The sequence below is a fragment of the Danio rerio genome, chromosome 7, assembly GCF_049306965.1.
Source record: "Danio rerio strain Tuebingen ecotype United States chromosome 7, GRCz12tu, whole genome shotgun sequence".
Classification (NCBI taxonomy): domain Eukaryota; kingdom Metazoa; phylum Chordata; class Actinopteri; order Cypriniformes; family Danionidae; genus Danio; species Danio rerio.
In genome coordinates, this window is record NC_133182.1 from 35,196,717 (window position 1) to 35,219,149 (window position 22,433).

The 22,433-nt window shown below is 35.0% G+C and overlaps 2 protein-coding genes across 4 annotated transcripts in view; both read left to right on the plus strand.

The window, feature by feature from the left end:
* Nucleotides 1-8,538, plus strand: atp6v0d1 (ATPase H+ transporting V0 subunit d1). Its single transcript, NM_199620.1, is given in 8 exon segments — nt 1-193; nt 1,467-1,638; nt 1,917-2,095; nt 2,282-2,361; nt 4,685-4,762; nt 4,884-5,060; nt 7,186-7,263; nt 7,378-8,538. Coding segments are annotated over 8 exon segments (1,053 nt in total). The 5' UTR covers nt 1-66; the 3' UTR covers nt 7,540-8,538.
* A 2,082-nt stretch (nt 8,539-10,620) lies between these two features.
* Nucleotides 10,621-22,433, plus strand: part of zdhhc1 (zDHHC palmitoyltransferase 1) — a 115,510-nt gene continuing 103,697 nt past the window's right edge. Inside the window, exons 1-2 of one of the 3 annotated variants that reach the window (XM_073906826.1) lie at nt 10,621-10,857; nt 10,996-11,107. The gene's annotated coding sequence lies outside the window, so the exon portion shown is untranslated. Of the gene's footprint in view, nt 11,108-22,433 lie in introns of all 3 variants that reach the window. The other 2 variants (XM_073906825.1, XM_073906824.1) reach the window with 2 other exon arrangements.

The window sequence follows — 22,433 nt, forward strand, 5'->3', positions numbered from 1 at the left end:
TCATTCAGCACTGCGTTACAGAGCAGCAGATATCGTTCTCTTTAACTAACAGACCAATTTTTCACCATGCCTTTCTCTGAATTATATTTTAATGTTGATAATGGTTATCTAGAGGGGCTGGTGAGAGGTTTTAAGGCTGGCATTTTATCTCAGGCGGATTATTTGAACCTCGTTCAGTGTGAAACTCTGGAAGGTGAGTCGAAGGTGTATGTTGGCTGCTAACGTTGCGTTAGCTCATCTCTGTCATTTTTACATTTTTATTCCCGGCATTTATGTGTACAATTGTTTAACGATTCAAAAAGGTATTTTATCACTGATGTGGTAACATCCGTCGGTTATAACTTATTAGCGTTAGATGTTACACAGCTAATGTGAGTTAGCTTGTTTCCTTAGCTAGCACATATCATCCAGATTACTATTCTCAAATAATTTAGAACATTAACATAACATCCTTAATCTTTCTCTGTCTCATTTCTAAGTAAACATGCATAAGTCCTGTGATCTTTATGTTTTGTTGAAAACCATACTCTGTTTAAAGAAGTGTAAAATAACGTTTCTATGCTAACTTAACTGTGATGCTGACAGACTAAGTTGCTATTACGTTAGCTTCATTTTTCTGATGACCTTTCACGAGTTCATTTTACGTTACATGATCGCACATAAGGCATACAAACGACGACCTCATTTTAATTACTGTGTGTGTTGTATTAATCGAAGGTCTCAGTTTAACATGACGGAGTCATGGGGTTACCAAGATGTTAAAGGGTCTGATTTCAACGTCACATTTAAATGGTCAAGGCACATCTTTAATACAGTTTGAGTGTTTTATAGCAGTGGTATAAACAAACGGTTAATGTTTTATTTATTTATACAAGTGAAAACCTACTGATTTAATTCATGGAGGTACTTGTCATGTGATGTCATGACGTAATTTATGTAGGACAGTAGATTCTCCCGCAAACAGGTTTTGATATCACTGTTTGCCTTTTTTTGTTTGCATTTTAAATTTGTTCTCTTGTAAATGTAGGTAATGTAGATTATTTAGCTTTTTTGTCAAAAAAAAATGTGTTTCTGTCTTTAAGAATCAAGTGACTCATTTGGAATTTTTTGCCTGTGATTTAGGGAACTGGAAATTGTGTAAAAACGTTTTTGTGATTAATATAGAAATCACTTTGAAAACCTAGTCCTTTATATAGAATTAATGTACTTGTTTTCCATTGCATGTCTATAATTTACAAGAACGAATAACTTTTTTTGGGATTTGCTATACTATACATTTTTTTAAATTTTATATTAAAGGTTTCAGTGAATCAGTGGCAAGTGTCATTTAGAACTTTTGTTTTGTCACTTCAATTCGAGAACATAATCCTTTAGTATTGACAAGTAAGGATTTGAGTTTAAACTTAAAACATTTTTAAAAATATATTATTATTATTATTTTAAATGTTACATAATTTGCTCTTCAGACCTGAAGCTTCACTTGCAGAGCACTGACTATGGAAGCTTCCTGGCCAATGAAGCCTCCCCTCTTACTGTCTCTGTCATTGATGACAAGCTGAAAGAGAAGATGGTGGTTGAGTTCCGCCATATGAGGAACCAGTCTTACGAGCCTCTGGCCAGCTTCATGGATTTCATCACGTGAGTACAGTCAAATATTGTCACAGCACATCCTTGGACTTGCTCTTCAGTGTTTGACACTGAACTAAACTAAACTGAACTTCAACTTTGAAAACTAGACTGACACAGTTTCAATTTACTAGAACTTCTATGTTAAGCTGCTTTGAGAGTTTTTTTGCTCTGGAGTAAATACTGATCACCAAGAAACTTTCTCTGCCGTATTTTTAACTAATCATTGTTTTCAAATATTCTATCTTTCATGACCCTCTATTAAGCTCTTTTTAACCTCTGTTTTTCAGATACAGTTATATGATTGACAATGTCATCCTACTGATCACTGGAACTCTGCATCAGCGGGCCATTTCAGAGCTGGTGCCCAAGTGCCATCCACTTGGCAGCTTTGAACAGATGGAGGCTGTTAATATCGCCCAGACTCCAGCAGAGCTTTATAATGCCATCCTTGTGGATACACCGCTTGGTAATACATTCGGACATGAACTACATCAATCCCATTGACTTTGTGTTTTGTGGGAAAAGGAAGGTGCTGAGTTGCCAGTGATTTATTTTCAGTATTTGTTTGAGAGCAACTCATAAACATGGTCCTAAATGACATTAAGCTGCTCATCTTTGTATTCTAGTTAATGGCTCTTTCTCTTTGTTTCAGCTGCTTTCTTTCAAGACTGCATCTCTGAACAGGATTTGGATGAGATGAACATTGAGATCATTCGCAACACACTTTATAAGGTTAGCTTTATGTTGGAAACTAACCAAATTTGATTCTTAAATATTTTATGTTAGGGCTGTGCAATATGAAAATATATATTGTATTGACAAAATAAAAAGTCTGTAATTTCATGAATACTTTTGTTATGGTAATACTTTTTCATCATTTGGATTGCCAATCTGAATGCAGACACATGTGAGTAATAGCAGGGTGAAATCGTTGCAATCTTTACATATTTGGAAAGAATTCATCAATATTTTATATTTTATTAATGTTTATTTATTATTCCAACATTCTTAATTAAACATTTACTCAGAAGTTCTACATCAATCAAGAAAAATAATGATGTGACATACATTTCAGCACATACTTTTAAAAATTTTGAATCAGTCATATCAGTGTGATCAATATTAACTAATTAAATACATTGTCAAGTATATGGTTATCAGAATATGATATTACTTATGTACTTAGTGATATTTTTGGCATATTGTCCAGCCCTATGCCAAATATATATGAAACAAAACATAAAGCTGCTGTTTTGTTTGGATATTCTGAGTAGGTAGCAATCTAACTTTCACCCTGTGGCCACATACACAGTGTGGCTAAATGTACTGTAGACTCATATTATACAATTCAGATCCATATTTTACAATTTATATTATCTATATCAGATCCATATTTTACAATTTATATTATCTATATCAGATCCATATTTTACAATTTCATTAACTGAAGAATACATACTTTATCTAGCTACTAATGATTCATTTAGACCCATATGGTCTCTCTTCTATGTGTGGTGCTAGAAGGCACAGTTAGTTAGGTTTGTATTGATTCATGTTAGAATTAATGGCAAATAAGAAAAAGTCCATAATAAACTTAAACTCAAAATGTTTGTCTTAGAAATAAATAATCAACATATAAAAATATAACAACTTTAAGTACATGCTTATCTGCTTAAAGCCAAATTCTTAATCATCAATTAAGACAAGTGATGTGACAACACTTCCAAACCTCAACATAATCTCAGACAAATATCAAACACACAAAATGCCTCAGATGAAGGGTTGGTTAGAACCTCACATGCAGTACTAAAGACTACCTAAAGGTGCAGTGTGTAAGATTGACACCCAGTGGTTGAACTATGTGTTGCATTCCAATATGAAAACACTTTTGTTTCCCTGACCGAACTTCTCGTAAACACAGGCTGCCAGATTGACAACACTAACAGAAGCAAGCATGCCTGACTATTGAGCCTACACCGTATTCTAGCCACAAGCAACAACACATGCTAAATGTAAAATGTGTATTTTACGAACGGTTTCAATTTATTTCTGCTGAACAACAGCATAAACGTCTTGTGAAAAGTATCACCTCAGGTACTGGCAATGTTTTATTCAGTATTAAATGCTACAAATGTAAGTTTAAATACCATTTTACGTGACATTTAATACAATTTTACGTGACCCCAAATTGTTTAAATAAAATAAACATATAATACATAGTTGTGACACAGTTCAAGCCTACGAATATCAGTTACTCATCATTTTTAGAGTAATGTTAAAGAGGTCTAATATTTATTAATTGCATTATAAGCCTTACCATTTCATTGGAGTGTAGTGCACTATTCTGTTATTCTGAATGGCTGTATTTAAATGTTTCTGTTGTGTTGCATGCAAATGTAGCTTGTTGCTGGAATCTTGTTCATTGAGTTTTGTTGGGACACTTTGTTGAAATGTTACCTACTCGGCTAATGTTTACACTTATTAAATGTATACTAAATCTACCTATTGTGGATTTTTATAACGTTAAATATGTCTTATTTTGGAGGCTGCTGATGTCATCCAGAGGTTGTGTTTTTGTCTGTGGCTGCATACATTGATGCAGTCTTCCTGACTAAAATTAAATAAAGAGTGAGTGACCAAAGGCATCCCTGGGTAATAAAATATGATTGGGTAAACTGGCAATGGACAGGTTATAGAGACCAAAACAAAGAGAGAAACAACTTGCTTTAGCATTGTTAAGATAAATATGTTCACTTGGCATGTTTCTCCAATATCTGCAAACATGTTATGATATTTCTACGATTTAGAAAAGTCAAAACAATTACATACAGCACCTTTAAACCTTGAAGTGTTGTCCCCAAGAAAGAATTACATTTTATGTATTACACATCATGTACACTGTTATAAATGGTATACAACTTGCCGTAAATGTCATTCCAGGGCATGTTACCGGCACAACATGTAATGGCAGTGCTATATCTGAGTTATGTATTTATAAAGATCTTTAAATATCAAACTAAGAACTGTGGTTGATCTCTTTTTGTTTTGCCTACAGGCTTACCTAGAAGCTTTCTACAAGTTCTGCACCACACTAGGTGGCACAACCGCAGACACCATGTGCCCAATTCTGGAAGTGAGTAAACTACACCACTACAGAGTGATCTAATTGACTCTGTTTGTTTTTTTTTATTCATGTTGTAATTGATGCTTTGAAGGATTTATTAGAACTAAACAAAGATTTGTTTGTGAATCAGTTTGAGGCAGACAGGAGAGCTTTCATCATTACTATCAACTCCTTCGGTACGGAGCTTTCCAAAGAAGACAGAGCTAAACTTTTCCCTCACTGTGGCAAGCTCTACCCAGAGGGCCTGGCACAGCTCGCCCGTGCTGACGATTATGAGCAGGTCAAAGCTGTGGCTGAATACTACCCTGTAAGTAACATTTCATAGACAATATTAGGCCTGTTGCAATTAACTTGTATAAAAGATTGTCTGTTGTGTTAAAAAAAAAAAGGTGCAATTCCCATTATAGCCAAACGTGCTTAATTTGTCATCATGTCTGCTCTTTCGGTTCAGGCAGCTTATGTACATCAATTCCAAGGCATTATTTAGTGTTTGCTTGATGACTGCAATTAGAAATCTGTGCAGGACTGAATTGTTAGTCCCGCTCCTGCCAGGATTTACTCTTCACCTGACCACTCCCGCTGTGTATTCAGCCTTTGTTCACCCGCTGTCCGACCCGCCTCTTTTTCTACCCGACCATTCGCGCAAAATTTAGACCTGGTTTCCAAAATCTCACATTAAAATTGGGTACTACCAAAAGAGAGAGATAACAGAAAAAAATGTAGGTTGTGAAAGAATTGTAGGGTAAATGTCACTTTTGTTTGCCCCTTGAGATTTCATTGATGAGGCATAAATGCCACCTTAATCAGTGATGTCCGGTGAGGTTTGTGGCTTGTGAGGTACAACTCTTTCAAGGTCAGATTTGCAAACAGGTTCGCGCAATATGTTTGCCAACTACCGATTGTGTTTTATATTTATCATATCTATATTGTGTTTTATATTTATATATCATATCAGCATTATTTCCATACATGTTGCCGGTTCATTTTGGGCCAAGGAAAATTATAATATGTATTGCAATGTTTCACATTAGACATTGTACGATGCCAAATTTGTAAACATCGCTGAACCCTACCTCTAACTGCAATCCTCAAAATTCTGATGACAGGATAAAGTGGAGCAAGTAAACAGATAGCATAACTCGCCATATAGCTAAAGAGATGTAGCCACTATACAGTTAAAAAAAAAGCAATTTTTTTCTAACCATTTTTCCTTAAAATATATTTTGTTTATTATAAAAGGTTTGACAGAGATGAGTGGATTTACTGAAAAACAATTATTTAAAATGAATATAATGTAATTTTTTAGAAAGCAAATTCATGTCTGGTGGCAATTACTCCTTTCATTAGCTTCTCATGTCGATTTATATTTAGGTTTTAGGTATTAATGATGCTAAAGATATAACGGTATTTTAGTGTACCATGTAAAAACAGGCTAATAAAAAAAAAAAACTTTCAGTTAATTTTTATTTCTATAGTAAATTTACAGTGTAGATTGGGTCAAAGCAGCGGAACATAGAAGTTCTGGTTAATTGAAACTGTCTGTCCAGTTTTCAGAGTTGAAGTTTAGTTTAGTGTTTAAATTTCACTGCTTTCTCCACAAGATGTCGCCAAAGTCTAAATGTTTTGTTTAAAGGGTTCCTCTATTTCCAGTATTCATTCATTAATTTTCTTTTCGGCTTAGTCAGTTTATTCGGGGGTTAATCGGGGGTTGCCACAGCAGCATGAGCGGCCAACTAATCCAGCATTTTTTTTTTTATGCAGCGGATGCCCTTTCAGCTGCAACCCATCACTGAGAAACATCCACACACACCCATTCACACACATACACTACGGACAGTTTAGCTTACCCAATTCACCTGTACCGCATGTCTTGGACTGTGGTGGAAACTAGAGAACCTGGAGGAAACCCACGCAAACTTGGGAAGAACATGCTAACTCTACACAGAAATGCCAACTGACCAAGCTGATGCTCGAACCAGCGACCTTCTTGCTGAGGCGACAGCACTACCTACTGCGTCACCCTATTTCCAGCATTATATTACATAATTAGTAGGCCTGTCACAATAATCAATATATTGACTTATCACACAACACGTAGACCTTACGTCACTTTTAGAGTGTATTGTGATATTATATTGTCAATCTGAGATTGTATAATGAATGGCATAAATAGGTCTTAAAATGACAATAATATCATTCATCGCAATATATTTGGTGCAATATATAGAACGACAAGAAATAGATATTGTAACAGGCCTAATAATTAATGGCATAAAATGGCCTAAATCAAAGGGTACAATACAATAGTTGTCAAGAATGTTTCAGTTTAGAGTGAAGTGTCTCTTTAGGTCTGTATTATAGAATGTGAAGTCCACAAAGTTTATTTCTGCTATGTTTAATTGAGCATTAACACTGAGCTCATGTTGCTTCAGGAATACAAGCTCCTTTTTGAGGGTGCTGGCAGCAACCCAGGAGACAAAACCCTCGAGGACCGCTTTTTTGAACATGAGGTGAGTTTAAAGCGAGGAAAAAGAGACTAATGTAATTCTGTAATTTTTAAATCTGCAAACATTTCAATCAGAAAATTCCTTTCTAACATGAAAATGTGTATTATGTATTTGCAGGTGAAGCTTAACAAGCTGGCCTTCCTGAATCAGTTTCATTTCAGTGTTTTCTACGCCTATGTCAAGTTGAAGGAGCAAGAGTGCCGGAACATTGTGTGGATTGCAGAGTGCATCGCTCAAAGGCACCGGGCTAAGATTGACAACTACATTCCAATATTCTAATGGTACTTCATGACAGTCTTGAAAAATAATCCAAGTGGCATGTGTTTTCTGTGCTCTGTTGAGTTAAGGTTTGAAAAAGATGATTCCGTCTCCTCCCCGTTTCTTGCACTACGCCACTCTTACCTTTCCTTGTGATTGTCTGTATTAGAGTAAAGGAACAATCATTTCTGTTTGACAGACAAAGCAATGCCGCTTCCATTCCCCTTTTACTATTGTGTATATTTGAAGAAAACACCAGTCACATCTCCTTACAAGTAAAAGAATGCAGGGAGATTCAGGAAGATGGAAGGGCTGATGATGTTTAAGTGGAAAAACAAAACAAAACTAAAGAGCTCTTATTGTGTCATGCTCTTCCTCTGTCAGGCTGGAAAAACATACATTCCATCAATATTATTTAAGCATTGCATACTATTTCAATTAATGTACATGTTCATATTATAAACTCACACTCTCAGAGGATCCAGTATCCACATTTGATGAGTGCTAATGACTAGTAATGTAGACGGTGAGGCTTTTTCGTGAATTACAAGCAGGTCAAACATTGTAAAGCCATTTTTCAATGCAGTGATGTGGATTCCATAAGCATGCATTTATGATTGATTGAAAGAAATGTTTTACGTCTGTTTCACGATTAAGACACAATAGATTTATCCTTATAAAAAAGAAAAATAGAGAAATACTGGGGATTTTCACGCTTAAAAATACTTTCTTTTGTGTGTGTGTGTATAGGCTCTTCATTATGTTTGTTTGTTTGTTAATGAGGATTGTGTACTTCCTGTTTGTAAATTAGTGCTGATGTTTGTGATGACATAATTTATGGAGTTGATCATATTTATGATTAGCTGAATCTGTGAGGTCGGATGAATCTAGTATTAAAAAAGGCCTCGCTCTCAGCTTGCAATGTTAAATCTCTTGTAATGTAACCGCGCTGTATGTGTTTTAAGTGATCTAAAATGAAATCTATAAATGTATAGATATTATATATACACAGTAACAGTACAGTGTGTTTGTTTGTTTTTATTCTGATTTTAAAGAGAGAGGAGAAAGATAAAAGACTGAAATAGACATCTGGATTAAAAGCAGTTGCTTTTGCCTCCACAAGATGGTGCAGAAGCTCAATTATTCATCCTCAGTGTGTACATTTTGACTTGACACATTGAATAAGCTTCAGAATTTTAATTGATATTAAACCACATACAGACATTCAGCCACAGCCACAAAAGGTGTACTGTACGTTCTGACACAGATTTGAAATATTCATTATAAACATAATTAGTCTAGGGCATTGTGCTTTTGTGTTGAGATGTTTAAGCCTGTGGTGTTTGAGTTGGCAGTTAAATCAACGTCTGCCAAAATCCGCGAGAGGCCTCCAGGGCTAATGATCCCATGTTTGCATTAACAATGTGTTACTCTCCGCACTCTGCCAAAAGCTAAGCTACAGTATACCGAAACACAAGAAGGCTGTGCCAGACACTTACTGACAGTGATTCGTCAGACTTTTGTAAATACCTGACTGGGTTTGAACGTGAAGTTGATGGCTGATAATCTTTGTTTTAAAACGTCTGATGAGAAATGGTCTTTGGGCTTAGAGATGTGCTAAACACCCACACAGTAGAGTATGTTTTGCAGATTGGTTTGGATGGACATCAGTTAGGTTTTTTTTTTTTCCGGGTGGCTTTGGATCATTCCCTGATGACCCCAACCTCGCTCTTTCTACGTGCTAAAACATTAGGGTTCAGGCCTCATTAAAAACGCTTAATTACTGCAAACAATCACAGCCTTTTATTTATGCAGTGCTCAGGACCTATTGCAGATCAGAAGGCAGAAAATGGCTTGGACTCCAGTGACCTTTCTGAATACAAATTATCTTAGCAGGCATCTCACTGCAGCCAAAGGAAAAGCACAAATGGGGTTAAAATGAGGTCATCCACTTTTTTTGTTGCTTGGATCACACTGACAGTTTTGTAAAATGCAGGAAGCTTCCACTTGACCACAAACCTTTTTTTAAGTTACATTATGGATATGCAGTTGTTTGGACAAATGTTAATGTTGGATCAAGGACTTCTGACTTTTACATAGTACTTAAAATTCTTTTGTGTGGGATAAAAAAGGTTACGTTCAGCTAGATTTGATGACAATTTTAAACTTGAGAATCCCACTATGAGAAACTGCTTACATTTATGGAAATTTAAAAAACAAAAGTATTTGGATTGGGTAATACATTGCACAAAGCTGTAGTTAAATTGTCACCCATTTATGTTGCCTATCAGGATCAACACCTGTATTCGTCCTCATGCCAATTCATCTGAATGACTTGTGAGGAATATAAAATAAATTGTGTAATGATTGAGTTTACATACCATCAAACATGAAATTATTCATACGACTGGCAAATTTGGACTTAGTTACTTTTATTCAACCATCAAGTTTTGTTTGTTTTGTTTTTTACCAAAAATGAAACCACATGAGAGTGAATAAATAAAGAATTTTATATTTATTGTTCTTTTAAATTCATGTTGTGCTAAAAAAAAAAAAAAAAAAAAAAAGTAAATCTAATCGTAAAGAGTGTATAATCTTCTGTCACTGAGCCTTTAAGTTTAAGAGCATACAAAATTTTTAAATTGGATTCCGATCCCTGCAACTGGGCGTGTTGAGGGGCCCATGTTAAGACGACTTGGAGAAATGCCTTTGGTTATTTTTTGCTGACAACAGGAAACAGTTTTTGTGGTAGTCTTGTTACCAGGGTACAAGAGGACAAGCAGTTTGGAAATAAAGATTTTTAAGAATATGGGAGAGGGAACTGTGATATAAGACACCAAAACGCAGTCACATGCTGTAACATGCAAAAAGAGCACGGATACATATTCAAACATGGGGTGCCATTTTTACACTTGAACAAGTCGACACCTTTCTTCATTCTGACCCTAGGTAAAGTAAATTATTTAATGGATTATTTTTTCACGTTTCTCTATAGCAGACATTTTTAGTGGTGTCAGAAACCATGGTGGACGTTCTCCAATCAAACTTTATTACAGACTCCAATTCAAAAATAAAAAACATTCTACAAAAAAAAAAAAAAACAGTTTACAAAATACATCAATTCCTTAGCTCTGCTTGATAACATGTATACTACTGAATTCTTATTTGATATGTTTAATAAACCCACAATAATCTTACTGTTTTAAGCATTAATTCGGGAGATAATTTTAAACAGCTGGTTCACGCTCAACTGCTAAAGACCCATAATGCGTTGTAAAATTCGCGCCTATTTTCTTCCCGTGCTTCACCACAAGATGGCATCCATAGCGAATGCTGAAGGTACGAGTTTTAAATATACGTGTATATCATTTAATTGTTAAATTAATGACTGGCTGATTACAGAAACCCAGACATTTTATTTCTTTACTAATAGAGAACAGTGAAGTGAATCACTGTTTTATTTTCTTTCATTCTTAGGTATAAAACTGGTCAAATGTAAAAAGCGTCAGTGATTTTTTGGGAGCGATTTCTATTTAAGCTTTTGAGACAATGGACTACTCAGACTCAGCTGTGGACTTCTCAGAATCTGGTAAGAAGGATTTTTAATCCCTAAGTTCGTTATTTTATATAAAAAAAAACGTCACAACTTGTCGTTTTTCTCCTTAAACACTGACACCACCAAATAAGATCAAGATAAACGTGAATTTATTAACAGGTTCGTTTTGTTTTCTTGTTGTATTTGCACAATTTTTATCAGCAGATGTGCATGCTATGTTTCAGCACGCGGTTAACCATATTGTATAGTGCAATCTAATCTAATAGTAAATTTAGCTAAATGTAGGCCTATGTGTAGGAACTGTTACTTTCTTTGCATTTACGAAATTCTGGATTCATATGCAGTTTATAAAGTAATAATTCATTTACTTAAGGTAATAATTAATGAACAATTTCTTTATGTTAGGGATAAAGAAGAAGCATAGGAGGTTTTTGCAGAATAAAGCCCGACAGGCTGTTGTATAAGATTGAAGGGGTTTATTATTTGAAAACAAAAGCCTCAATAAGGGGTCCTAATGCAGTCCTGAAACTGCATCCTTTCCAGTTGTGCAGGAACACCAGCAATATCTGTTGGCAGAGCACACATTTCTCATTTTTGGTGAATAATTAAAACCGGAACCGAACAATTGTTTGATATGAGGTTGAACTGTTCATCTTTTGATACCTTGTTGTTAACATGTAACTCATTCATTATTTTATTACATTATAGATTCTTCAGGCCCGTAGCCAGCCTGGTGAAAGGGGTGGTTCTTTTTTTTCTTCTTCAAAAGTGGACCTTTTTGCAATTATGCTCTTCATTTTATGTTTAATTCTGATATATTTTAATAATGTTGTTAATTATGCATATTTAAATAATGAATTTTAGTGACAATTTAAGCACTATTTTTGTCTGGTGGTCATCATAAACACACTTTAATGTACCAAAAAATATTTCCTAAAGATTTAGATTAAATAAATTTGTAAAACTACACTACATAGATATAGAAAAAAATAAGAATCTGTTAAAGTTTTAAATTAAAAACTGTAGTCTATTGTAATTTTTGATTCAACTTTCCAGAATGTGACCATTTCAATATGAATAATAATAATAAAAAATAAATAAATAAACATAACAATAATAATAATAATAATAATGTAGAGCTTCACAATTTTTCTTGGCTCTTTTGTAAAAAAAAAAAATAAAAATAGCACTATGAAAATTCATGGATAACAACAATAGGCGTGGGCCGTTATCAGATTCTAATGTATGATAACCTTGGATAAAAATATCACTGTATCATGGTATTGTAATTACTGCCCTAAAATATTTTCTTTGTAAATGTCTGGGTAAAAACAAAATAATTTTTTTGCACTTTGAACACAATGGCAGTGCCTGAAATTCCATACTTCCATACTATATAGTATGCTAAAAAGAGTATAAGCTGAGTAATATGTCTGAATTCTTAGAAATCGGAAAACAGTATGGAAGAAGTACCTGGATGACCTACAACTTCCGGTGAGATTCTGAAGTGCGCATCTAAAGGATGTTACACTATCCCATGATGCACCACGAGAGAATGGGAGTAATGTGGTGAACTGGTGATCATGATAAAATGGCAGATGAAGTACGTTTGATATATTTTATTTTGAGAAGCATTTAAATATTTTAGAGCAGTAAACACGACAGGTTTCATTCCAAAACAGAATTTTTACAATTTTAAAACAACATATTTGGATATCTTTTCTGCGGGAGATACTGTTGCCTTAAAAAAAAAAAAAAAAAAAAAAAACATGACTTTTTTTTTTCTTGGATATACCATAGAAATTGTATGACAGAAATTGTATAACATTTTGGCAGTTTTAAAACCTTGATTTTTTCTAAACCATGGTGTACCTTGAAATCGGTTACCTTCCCATGCCTAAACATCAATAGCCAAAATAGTATTAAAATTAACTTTAATATGGGCTACTTTTGGTGCTTCACACTTTTTTATTGGTCATTTGTTTCAAGAATAAGGTCAAAGATGTAGAATAAAAGTAACCTGTTAAATGTTTTCTGTTTAAAAACAAAACAGTAGTTAAAGATGACTTCTCTTGCATCAGATTATCAAATGAAAATATTTGTTAGCATTGGTGAACTGATAACTAAAGTCACACTGATGCGACAGCTAATAGAGGATCACATGGTCTCAAAGCCATTTTTAATTGGTTGTTTTTACTATTTATGGTGGCATGTCAGTCAAAATAGGACAAATGAGCTCATGTATGAGACAAATTCTGGACCTTTGTCAGTGAGAGGTGGGTATTTTGTACCACCCAAACTTCCCCTGGCTACAGGCCTTTAAATTCAGTTTGAGTTTCGATTCATGTAATGACATTATCATGCAATGACATTGCAGTGTCATTTAGCAACGTATAGCACCTAGTTGTTCCTTTAGCTACTTACTCTGAAAATTAATTGGGAGTAGTGAGTGTGAAACAATCCTTTACCCACATTTGAAAAACAATTCTACATTGTGAATAGCTGTTTTTAGATTTGAATAGAAGCAGTGTCGATCTGAGTGCAGATACATGTACATGTCCCGCATGTTCTTATGCATCAGCAGGAACTGGCCCTCTGGTTGCACAACCCTCACCGGGACTAAAATGGCATTACTACAAGAGCACTGGGCAGCTTCATTTCTATGGGCTTTTTCTTTGACAAGCAGATCTCTATTGGAAACCAGATGAGCAAAAATAGGCTGCTAATAATGTTTTTGTGGGCTCTTGTCAAGTAGTGAATGAGAGGAAAAGTCGAGGACTGATGTATGCAGACTTGCACTCAATGACCGCAACTTACTAACAGACGTTAAAAAAGAGCGAAACAAAAGCAATCTATAGGCATCCCTCAACCGCTGTGATTGGGCAGGGACTGTTTTATATTCACTGCACATCAACTGACATCACAAAGTCCCAAGCTTACGCAAAGCTTTTGTAAGCGCTTGCATCAGATGCAGGCTGGCATTCTGCGAGCATGAAGAATAGCATCATTTAGATCTGTTTTAATTGCTTGAAAAATGTCACATCAAGGTCATGACCTCACTTCCAGTAAGCTAGTGGGAGAATCTATAGTGGGACCCAGTTGCCAATGTGTGATTCATTTGCATGGATGAAATTAATGGAATTGCGCCCCAGTTGCCCCAGATCATTCTCAACTCATTAAACACAGGCTAAACTTTAAGCCTCCATCAATGTAGTTACACAAAGGCCACTGTATTGGATGGGCCTGCGTGTCCTGTCATGTCCTTTGTGTCCTCAACTCACTTGCCCATCTTTTCGTGCGGCCTAGCCCTATGTCTATAGTGGCAAATGCTGGGAAGGAATAAGCTATACATTGTCTGCATGTGATTGTGTTCTATAGTACAGGAAGAAAATAAACAAACAGATGAACACAATGGCCTTTGAAGCACATGACTTGAACCGGAAAATGGTGACATGAGATAGCGTTTTCTCTGAGAGGCCATCTCATTCAAGAGGCTTCACAAATGCATTGGCAATAAAACATCTTGGATGTGATGATTAATTCTTAATGACAAAAACTGTGCAGTTGGTTTATGAACATTTCCCTTTTAGTTTTTAGTTTTCTTCAAATAGAAACAAATGAATGCGTTAAAAATTATATGTTAAAATTTGGTTAGATGAATGTCACGAAATATGATTCAGGTTAAAGTTTTACACATTTAAAAAAATCATAAAGTCATATTCTTTGTGGAAAAACACAATTACAAATGGTTATTAACATGTAAATGTCATCATTCACAATTGATATTGTCCTACGTTGTGTCAGTAAGATTTTAATCAATGAAAAAGTTAAAATAGTAAACTTTTCTGAATCCTCAGAATGTTTTTTTTTAATCAGAATGAGCTTTATTGGTCAAGTGTGTGTATATATGTATATAGGTGGTAGCCGGATAGAAGATACACCATTTACCCACATCACATAAATAGTTAACTAAGTAGTTGAGGGTTTGGTGGGGGAGTTGTGTGTAACATTAGCAATCTAGTAAGGGGAGAGCGGGGGTTGGATGGGAGGTGGTGGGATGGGGGCTTTATCCCTGGGCCCCCTGCAACCCATCACTAGGCCCCTAATTTCCAGGACACTATGCATTGTGTCACCCTTTTCCTCTACTTACTACGCCCCTGATTATGACACTGTCATACACTTTTTTTTCAATGGGCTGAAGTAAAAAAAAAAGACTGTTGAAATAAAATAGAAATCCACTATTTCTCTTACTTTTATGCTGTTTCAGGAGCCATGTGCACACACTGACAGGTAAAATCTGCTTCTCTCTCTTTACTTTTCAAGTACAAAGCAAACTAAAATGCCAAAGCATTATAGATATGTATACAAAATATACAGCAACTGAGAAATAAATGGCAGAATAGGGAATAATAACAGGCATTTTCTCTAAAATTATTTTATTGCAAGATTAAAATGTGTAGATTATTTAAGACAAATGCGTTGATTAACCATTATTAATGGTGTACATATATTTTGTAGCCATGTTTAGACTAGTCATTTCATCTTCTCTGAGTATATGTAAAGTTTAGAGTCAATTAGATTAAAGAATGAAGTATTTAATGTTTTTCTTTCTCTCATGCAATAATGCATATGATTAACGACAGCTTTAGAAAGCAAAAGCCAAATCCCAGACAATTGAGATTTAGAAACCCCTGCTGAACAAATTTTTTAAGTCCCAAAAATACTCTGTGGGTCTGCAAAGCACGTAAGACTGCCAGTGGGTGTTGCCAGGTCTCACGCACACAGAACGATACAGGTAAACGAGAAAAGACTTTCCACCACTTAATTGATCACAGACTTTTGGTTATATTGAGCGGATACAAAAAAAAAGTGTAAAAGGATGATAATAAAAGTAAAAAAAAATGTGTCACTAAATATTAGGGATGCCATGATTCTCAATATAATATTGAACTGTAGGGTACGATAACCACTGTTCAATATGCGGTTTTCTCGGTTTTGCGTTTAAGTAATTCATGTGCATTTTATATCTCCCCAAATTGAATGTGTGTGCCTGTAAGTCTATGAGCTGAGATGAGGAAACTCCTTCCCGCGAGTAAATATCCAATCACTATGCTCTAAAGTTAGGGGGCGCTAAACCATCATTCCACACTTTAACATGTCAAATGGCGGTGAAGTGAGGCTGAGGCAACAGTACAAGGAAGTGCCCGCGAAGTGAGGCAACAGTATGAGTAATCTTTCCAGCAAACATACCTAACTGGTTCCGAGAGACAAATTAAAATAACAAAGTCAGTGGAGGTGTTTTTACTAAAGATTTGCAGACGTTTTCTGTGATAGGAGATGTGGGCTTTTGTCATCTTATGAAAGCACTCGATCCGCGTTACAGACTACAGTCTCGCATTTTTTAGCGCAGGGATAATTAAGATGGTTTATTTATGTTTATTTAAGTACAAATTTTTATTTGAAATGGCCAATTTATCTTTATTAACTTCATTTTTATGTTTATTTTGAAAATGTAGGATTTTATGTGTTCCCCAGTTTGTACATAGGCTACCAGCAGCTGTGAGATTTTAGTGTAATTTTTTTTTATACAATACACTAGGAACTAGTGTACTTTTCTTGGCTTTTAAGTAAAACAAAATGAGTATTGCAATAAATCTTTTTAATTTTTTTCTCCTTAACCTCTTACTGTTCGTATTGCCTATAGAATAATAAAAAGATACATGTGTCAAGCCATGAGAACCGAACCGAAAACCATCTTAAAAAACCGAAGTATGTATTGAACCGTGGGCTAACTGTATTGTTGCATTCCTACTAAATATACTTGTCTTGGACAGCCTTTAATATAACTTGGCAGCCTGCTCAAGTAAATCTTATGTATGGAAAGTACTGTATATATACACTCACCGGCCACCCTTTTAGGTACACCTTACTAGTACCAGGTTGGACCCCCTTCAGAACTGCCTTAAGCCTTTGTGACATAGATTCAACAGGGCACTGGAAATATTCCTCAGAGATTTTGGTCCATTTTGACATGATAGTATCACGCAGCTGCTGCAGATATTTTGGTGAGCCTGTGTGAGTTTCCTGTTCTTAGCTGAAAGGAGTGGCCCCCGGTGTGGTCTTCTGCTGCTGTAGCCCATCTGCCTCAAGGTTGGGCGTGTTGTGTATTCAGAGATGCTCTTCTGCATACCTCGGTTGTAACAAGTGGTTACTTGAGTAACTGTAGCCTTTCTATCAGCTTGAACCAGTCTGGCCATTCTTCTCTGACTTCTTGCATCAACAAGCCATTTGCACACACAGAACTGCTGCTTACTGGATATTTTCTTTTTCGGACCATTCTTTGTAAACTCTGGAGATGGTTGTGCGTGAAAACCCCAGTAGATCAGCAGTTTCTGAAATATTCAGACCAGCCCGCTTGACAACAACCCCATCAACAACCATGCCACGTTCAAAGTCACTTAAATCCCCTTTCTTCCCTATTCTGATGCTCAGTTTGTACTGCAGAAGATTGTCTTGACCATGTCTACATGCCTTAATGAATTGAGTTGCTGCCCTGTGATTGGCTGTTTAGAAACTTGTCTTAACGATCAGTTGGACAGGTGTACCTAAAGTGACCGTTGAGTGTACCAAATATACTGTCTTACTGAATGAAGTTAAATTACAATGAACGGTGTACTTGAAAATTTTATTTAATGCAAAAATAAACACAAAATAGCAGTTATAGTTAAAATTCATGTCTGTTACAAAATATCTAGTTATAAAATAAGCTCTGTTGGCACTCTTTCCCATGCTACATGTTCCTGTGATCAAAGTGACAGAAAACAAACAGCTGAGATGAGATACTTGGAAACAGACATATGAGGTTATTCCTTGAAGTCCTTTATGGTTTTGGATGCATTTCCTCAGCTTAGTGAGTATGGCCAGTACAAACGTTACCATTTTCCATCTCTCCAAGTATGCTGAGTGTTAGGAACTTAGTGTGTTGATGTTGGCAAATGTCCTGTGCTGGATTTTAACATCTGCACCACTGAGACAGTGTGCAGCACTCCTCTCTCCTTAGGGGAATTGGCAAAAACTCTATGGACTTTAAAGCTGTGGCACACCTGCAAAGGTTCAGAAATGCTAAGCTTTTAAGCAGACTTAAATTTGTTGCAAGCCGCTCAGTCAATCACTATTCATAATATCAGTTCTGCATAAAAAGTACATCATGTACTGCTAGATGTGTTGACAGCATGAAGTGTTAGAGTGGAAAATCCTTCAGATAGTCTATGTTTGGTGAATGAAACCAGCTGTCATGTAATGCCCCATGGTGTTTATTTATGTTAACGATGTGTTATTGTTCCCTTTTTGAGTGGCACAGTCTTCTGCCATGTGTCCTAAACACCCGACCACCAGCCAAGTGTTGACTTGTGTGTGTGTGTGTGTGTATGTGAAACATTTTCTTTTTTTTTCTTTTCAGAATTGGCTGAACTTTTGCCTCGGGACAACACTAGCATGATTAATCGGAACTCTTTCTCAGAATTTTTTTTTGCTTTTCTTTTTTCCTTGCCAAATTTCTCAACTCTTGGATGCCGTTGTGTCCAGTTGTTTCACTTTGGTCTGTTACTGTTACCTAACAGTGGTAAAACAGGGAAGTGTAAATAATGCATGATCGATGCAAGCTTCTGTTGTGTACATGAGGACCAACACTCAACTTAATGACAGTTTGCATGAATATGTCTTCATTGGTATTGGTTTTATGTTGCCAGAATTATCTAATAAAAGACAAGTCCCATGACAGTAATAACAATAGGACAAAATCATAAAAAGACATTAGCATTGTGTAAAATGTTGTTATAATTTTTGACCACAAGGTGGTGCTGGCATAGTGCTGAAGACTAGCAAAAAAGGCTTTTTTTCTCACAATCTAGGCAGTACTGCAAAGAAACTGCAATTATAGCCTCAGGCTATTGTTGTCATAACAAATACCTTTTGGCGTGAATATGTTGAATTCTTTCACATGTTTGTCTAAAATGCTTTGGTTGACTATTTTTTTCTCTTTCAGAATTGGCTAAAGGTTTGCCTCAGGACACCTGGGTAATTTTTAATCTTGACTCTTTCTCAGAATGTTCCAAAGGAATACACAGTTTGGTTATATCAGACTTGAACTTTCATCACTCTTGTGCACCACCATATCCAGTTGTGTAAAAGTACATGGAGTTTTTTTCTAGTATCGATGTCCTCTCTTTGAAAGAAGCTGGAGTTGGACATAGTGTCCAGCTTTAGTTGTACATCACGGTCTGGCATTACCACACATATCAGTTTGTTTAGACTAGAGCAGTGGTTCTCAAACTTTTTTCATCAAGTACCACCTTAGAAAAAAATCGTCTCTCCAAGTACCACCTTACGACGCCTTTTTTGTGTGCACAGTTTAAAAACGATGCAGATTACTTCCTATTATTAAGAATATGTATTAATGTCAGTCACTTTAAACATTTTAAATAGTCTGAACATTAACTGTGCTTGCAGATAAAAAAAAAGTTTTAGTTAAAATGTGCTTTTAAAAATTCATTAAAAAATGGCGCTGTTCTTAAAAAGTAAAAAGAAAACTGCTGTACTTAAATCTAAAGTATTCATAGTAGCCTATTCATCAAAAGCTGGAAATGCTGCTTGGACCTTATAAATATAGGCTATATGTCATATTGCTACACTTTCAGACAAATCTTGAAATATATGTTAAATGTATATGACGGGGTTCATACAGGCACAGCCTAATGAAAATCAATTCCAGCACCTATTTTTTTTTTCAAGACTGACATGCTATGTATTGAAGACCTGAAATGTATTCTCAGCAACCCATAAAATATTGCATAGGAATAGATACAAATAAAAAACATTAAAAATAATATTTATTAATCATATATTAATAATATAATAAACCTGCACTAAATGCTTGTGAAATCTTTTTTGTACTCAAGTAAAAATACTATTGCACTGCTAAAATAACAACATTTTTAGTAAATAATACTAATATTAGGTAAAAGTACAAAGTACTCTTTTAAAAAGTACTAGTTGGTTACTTTTGAATAAAAAATCAGATTTTCATTATGAAATCACTTTTTTTAAGTGTAAACCTGATTTAATGGTTTGATTGCTTAAATCCCAAAGCTACGTGTATAGGAATATGCACTAACAAAGGAAGTATGGTCGATTTTTCCTTTCATGACAATTAATCTTTTTCAATAGCACTGGTAAAACTACCAAATAATCTTTAAGGCCATAGAGACACTTTTTGCCCATTTTTTAAAAAATATATTTTTAAGCTTTGAAAGGTTAAAGTATATGGTAAAAAGATTTTTATTTAGCCTTTTATTTACATATTTTACACTATTTTTCTTTACAATATGGCAAATTTGTTTCTTCAATAGCTGTACATCACATGTAGATTTTATTTTACACTTGATCTTAATCTAAAATAGAAACGTAAAAAAAATACAAGTACACTGTCAGTAAAAAATAAAACAAATGACTTTATTTTACTTGAGGTATTTGAAATGTGACAACAATACATTTATCAAAGCAGTGCTTTAAGAGTCTTATTGTAAATTTTGATAAATAAACAATAAGTAACAATGGATTGCTTTGATCTGTAATGCTTTAGGACAGATCAGAATACAGCTAAATGTATAAATCACACATATACCTCATCCAGAAACATTTCCAGCATAATTCTTTTGTCGTAAAGAAACAAAAAAGCTCCACCTTTGCTAAAGTTTCACTTGACAACACAGCCAAATAAGAAGACCATTAGCATTGTTATCGATCATGCATCAATCTATTTCTAAATACTTCATAACTTTAAATACTTTTGACTAAATTTAGTCAAGAAGCAAAGATAAATAATGTCTACTTTAATAGTGGAAAGATCGCGATTGTATTCTATCTGAGCACACAGGCGATCATGAGAGGACTTGCAGTTCATTTGAAAAAAGCATATTTAAGAGCTCGCATATCTGTTTTAGTGATTTGCGTACATGAATGCGCTCTCGTGTTAAAATAAAGCACTCGTCGCATTTGCAGAAATGAGTAATTGCGCAATACCTCCATTCCCGCGCCGCCATTCAGAATGTATTTAGAGGAGTGACAGGTCAGAGTCGAGTCGACTGGCTGTCGGAGAGCGAAACGTGTTTGTAGATCATCAAAAAGGCAGGAAATATGTCCGCGGTTTAATTACTCTGCTAGACATATCTATAGTGAAAACATCCGAGAAGCATTATTCCAACAAAACATTTGTTTTTAAGTAGTTTTTTCTGTCTCTGCAACACAGAAAGCATTTGTCCCGCCCTTACGTTTCACGCAACTAGACAAGGTCGACTGTGATTGGCTACTTTTCATGTCAGTCAAATCACGCTTCAGAATCTATTCTTAAACTTCGGAAACTGATTTATAGCAGCTTATGACACAATGCACTAAAATAAACACTCTAAGCACAGCGCTGTGATCGTACACTTCACAAAACAGCCAATGCTGATCACATCGATGTTATATTACACATTTGAGGATTAAAAGTGTTAATTGTTTCTTTCATTATTCAGCGCGTACCACTAGGAGGAAGCCCGCGTACCACTAGTGGTACGCGTACCACAGTTTGAGAACCACTGGACTAGAGGAATAAAATAATATTTCACAATGAACGGTTTGTACAACCCAATAAACTATAAAATGAAGTAGTCACATTGCAAGATATGCAATGCTGAGTTGAGATTGTTGTTGACCAGAATCGACAGGTCAAATTGGTGGAGACACAGCATTATAGAGTGAAAGTTTAAAATGTTCATCTGTTTTTAAGTCCTTTAGGAACATTTTAAGAGTTTAAAGCTCATTAAGAGAACATAAAGAGCATAAAGTTTAAAAAAGCGACATTTGATTGAATTCTTTATTGAATTAGATGTTGCAATTTCTCTACCCGAATACTGTTAGACCTTCTGTACCGTAAACCACTGTTTATTTGATCTTTAATATTTTTCCATTGTGTTTATTTATGACAGCATATTTTTTATGCTTATTAAATGTATATCATAAATTACATAAAACATATTTATATATCACTCCCATACAAAATCATCCCAATCAATCTAAAGTAATGATCTTCTAAATAGAGCTATTTAAGTCATCTGGTGAATTGTATTTCTATCCTAACAAATATGTCAAGAGAAAAAAATTCACAATGACAAAATTTCCAATATCATGCAGCCCTAAAATAAAGAGTGCAGATGTAAATGTGCCATCTGGAAATTCATTCTAAAATATTTTTTTCCAGACTTTTACTATAATATATCACTTGAATGCAACAAAAAGAACCTATTCATCATTATAAAAG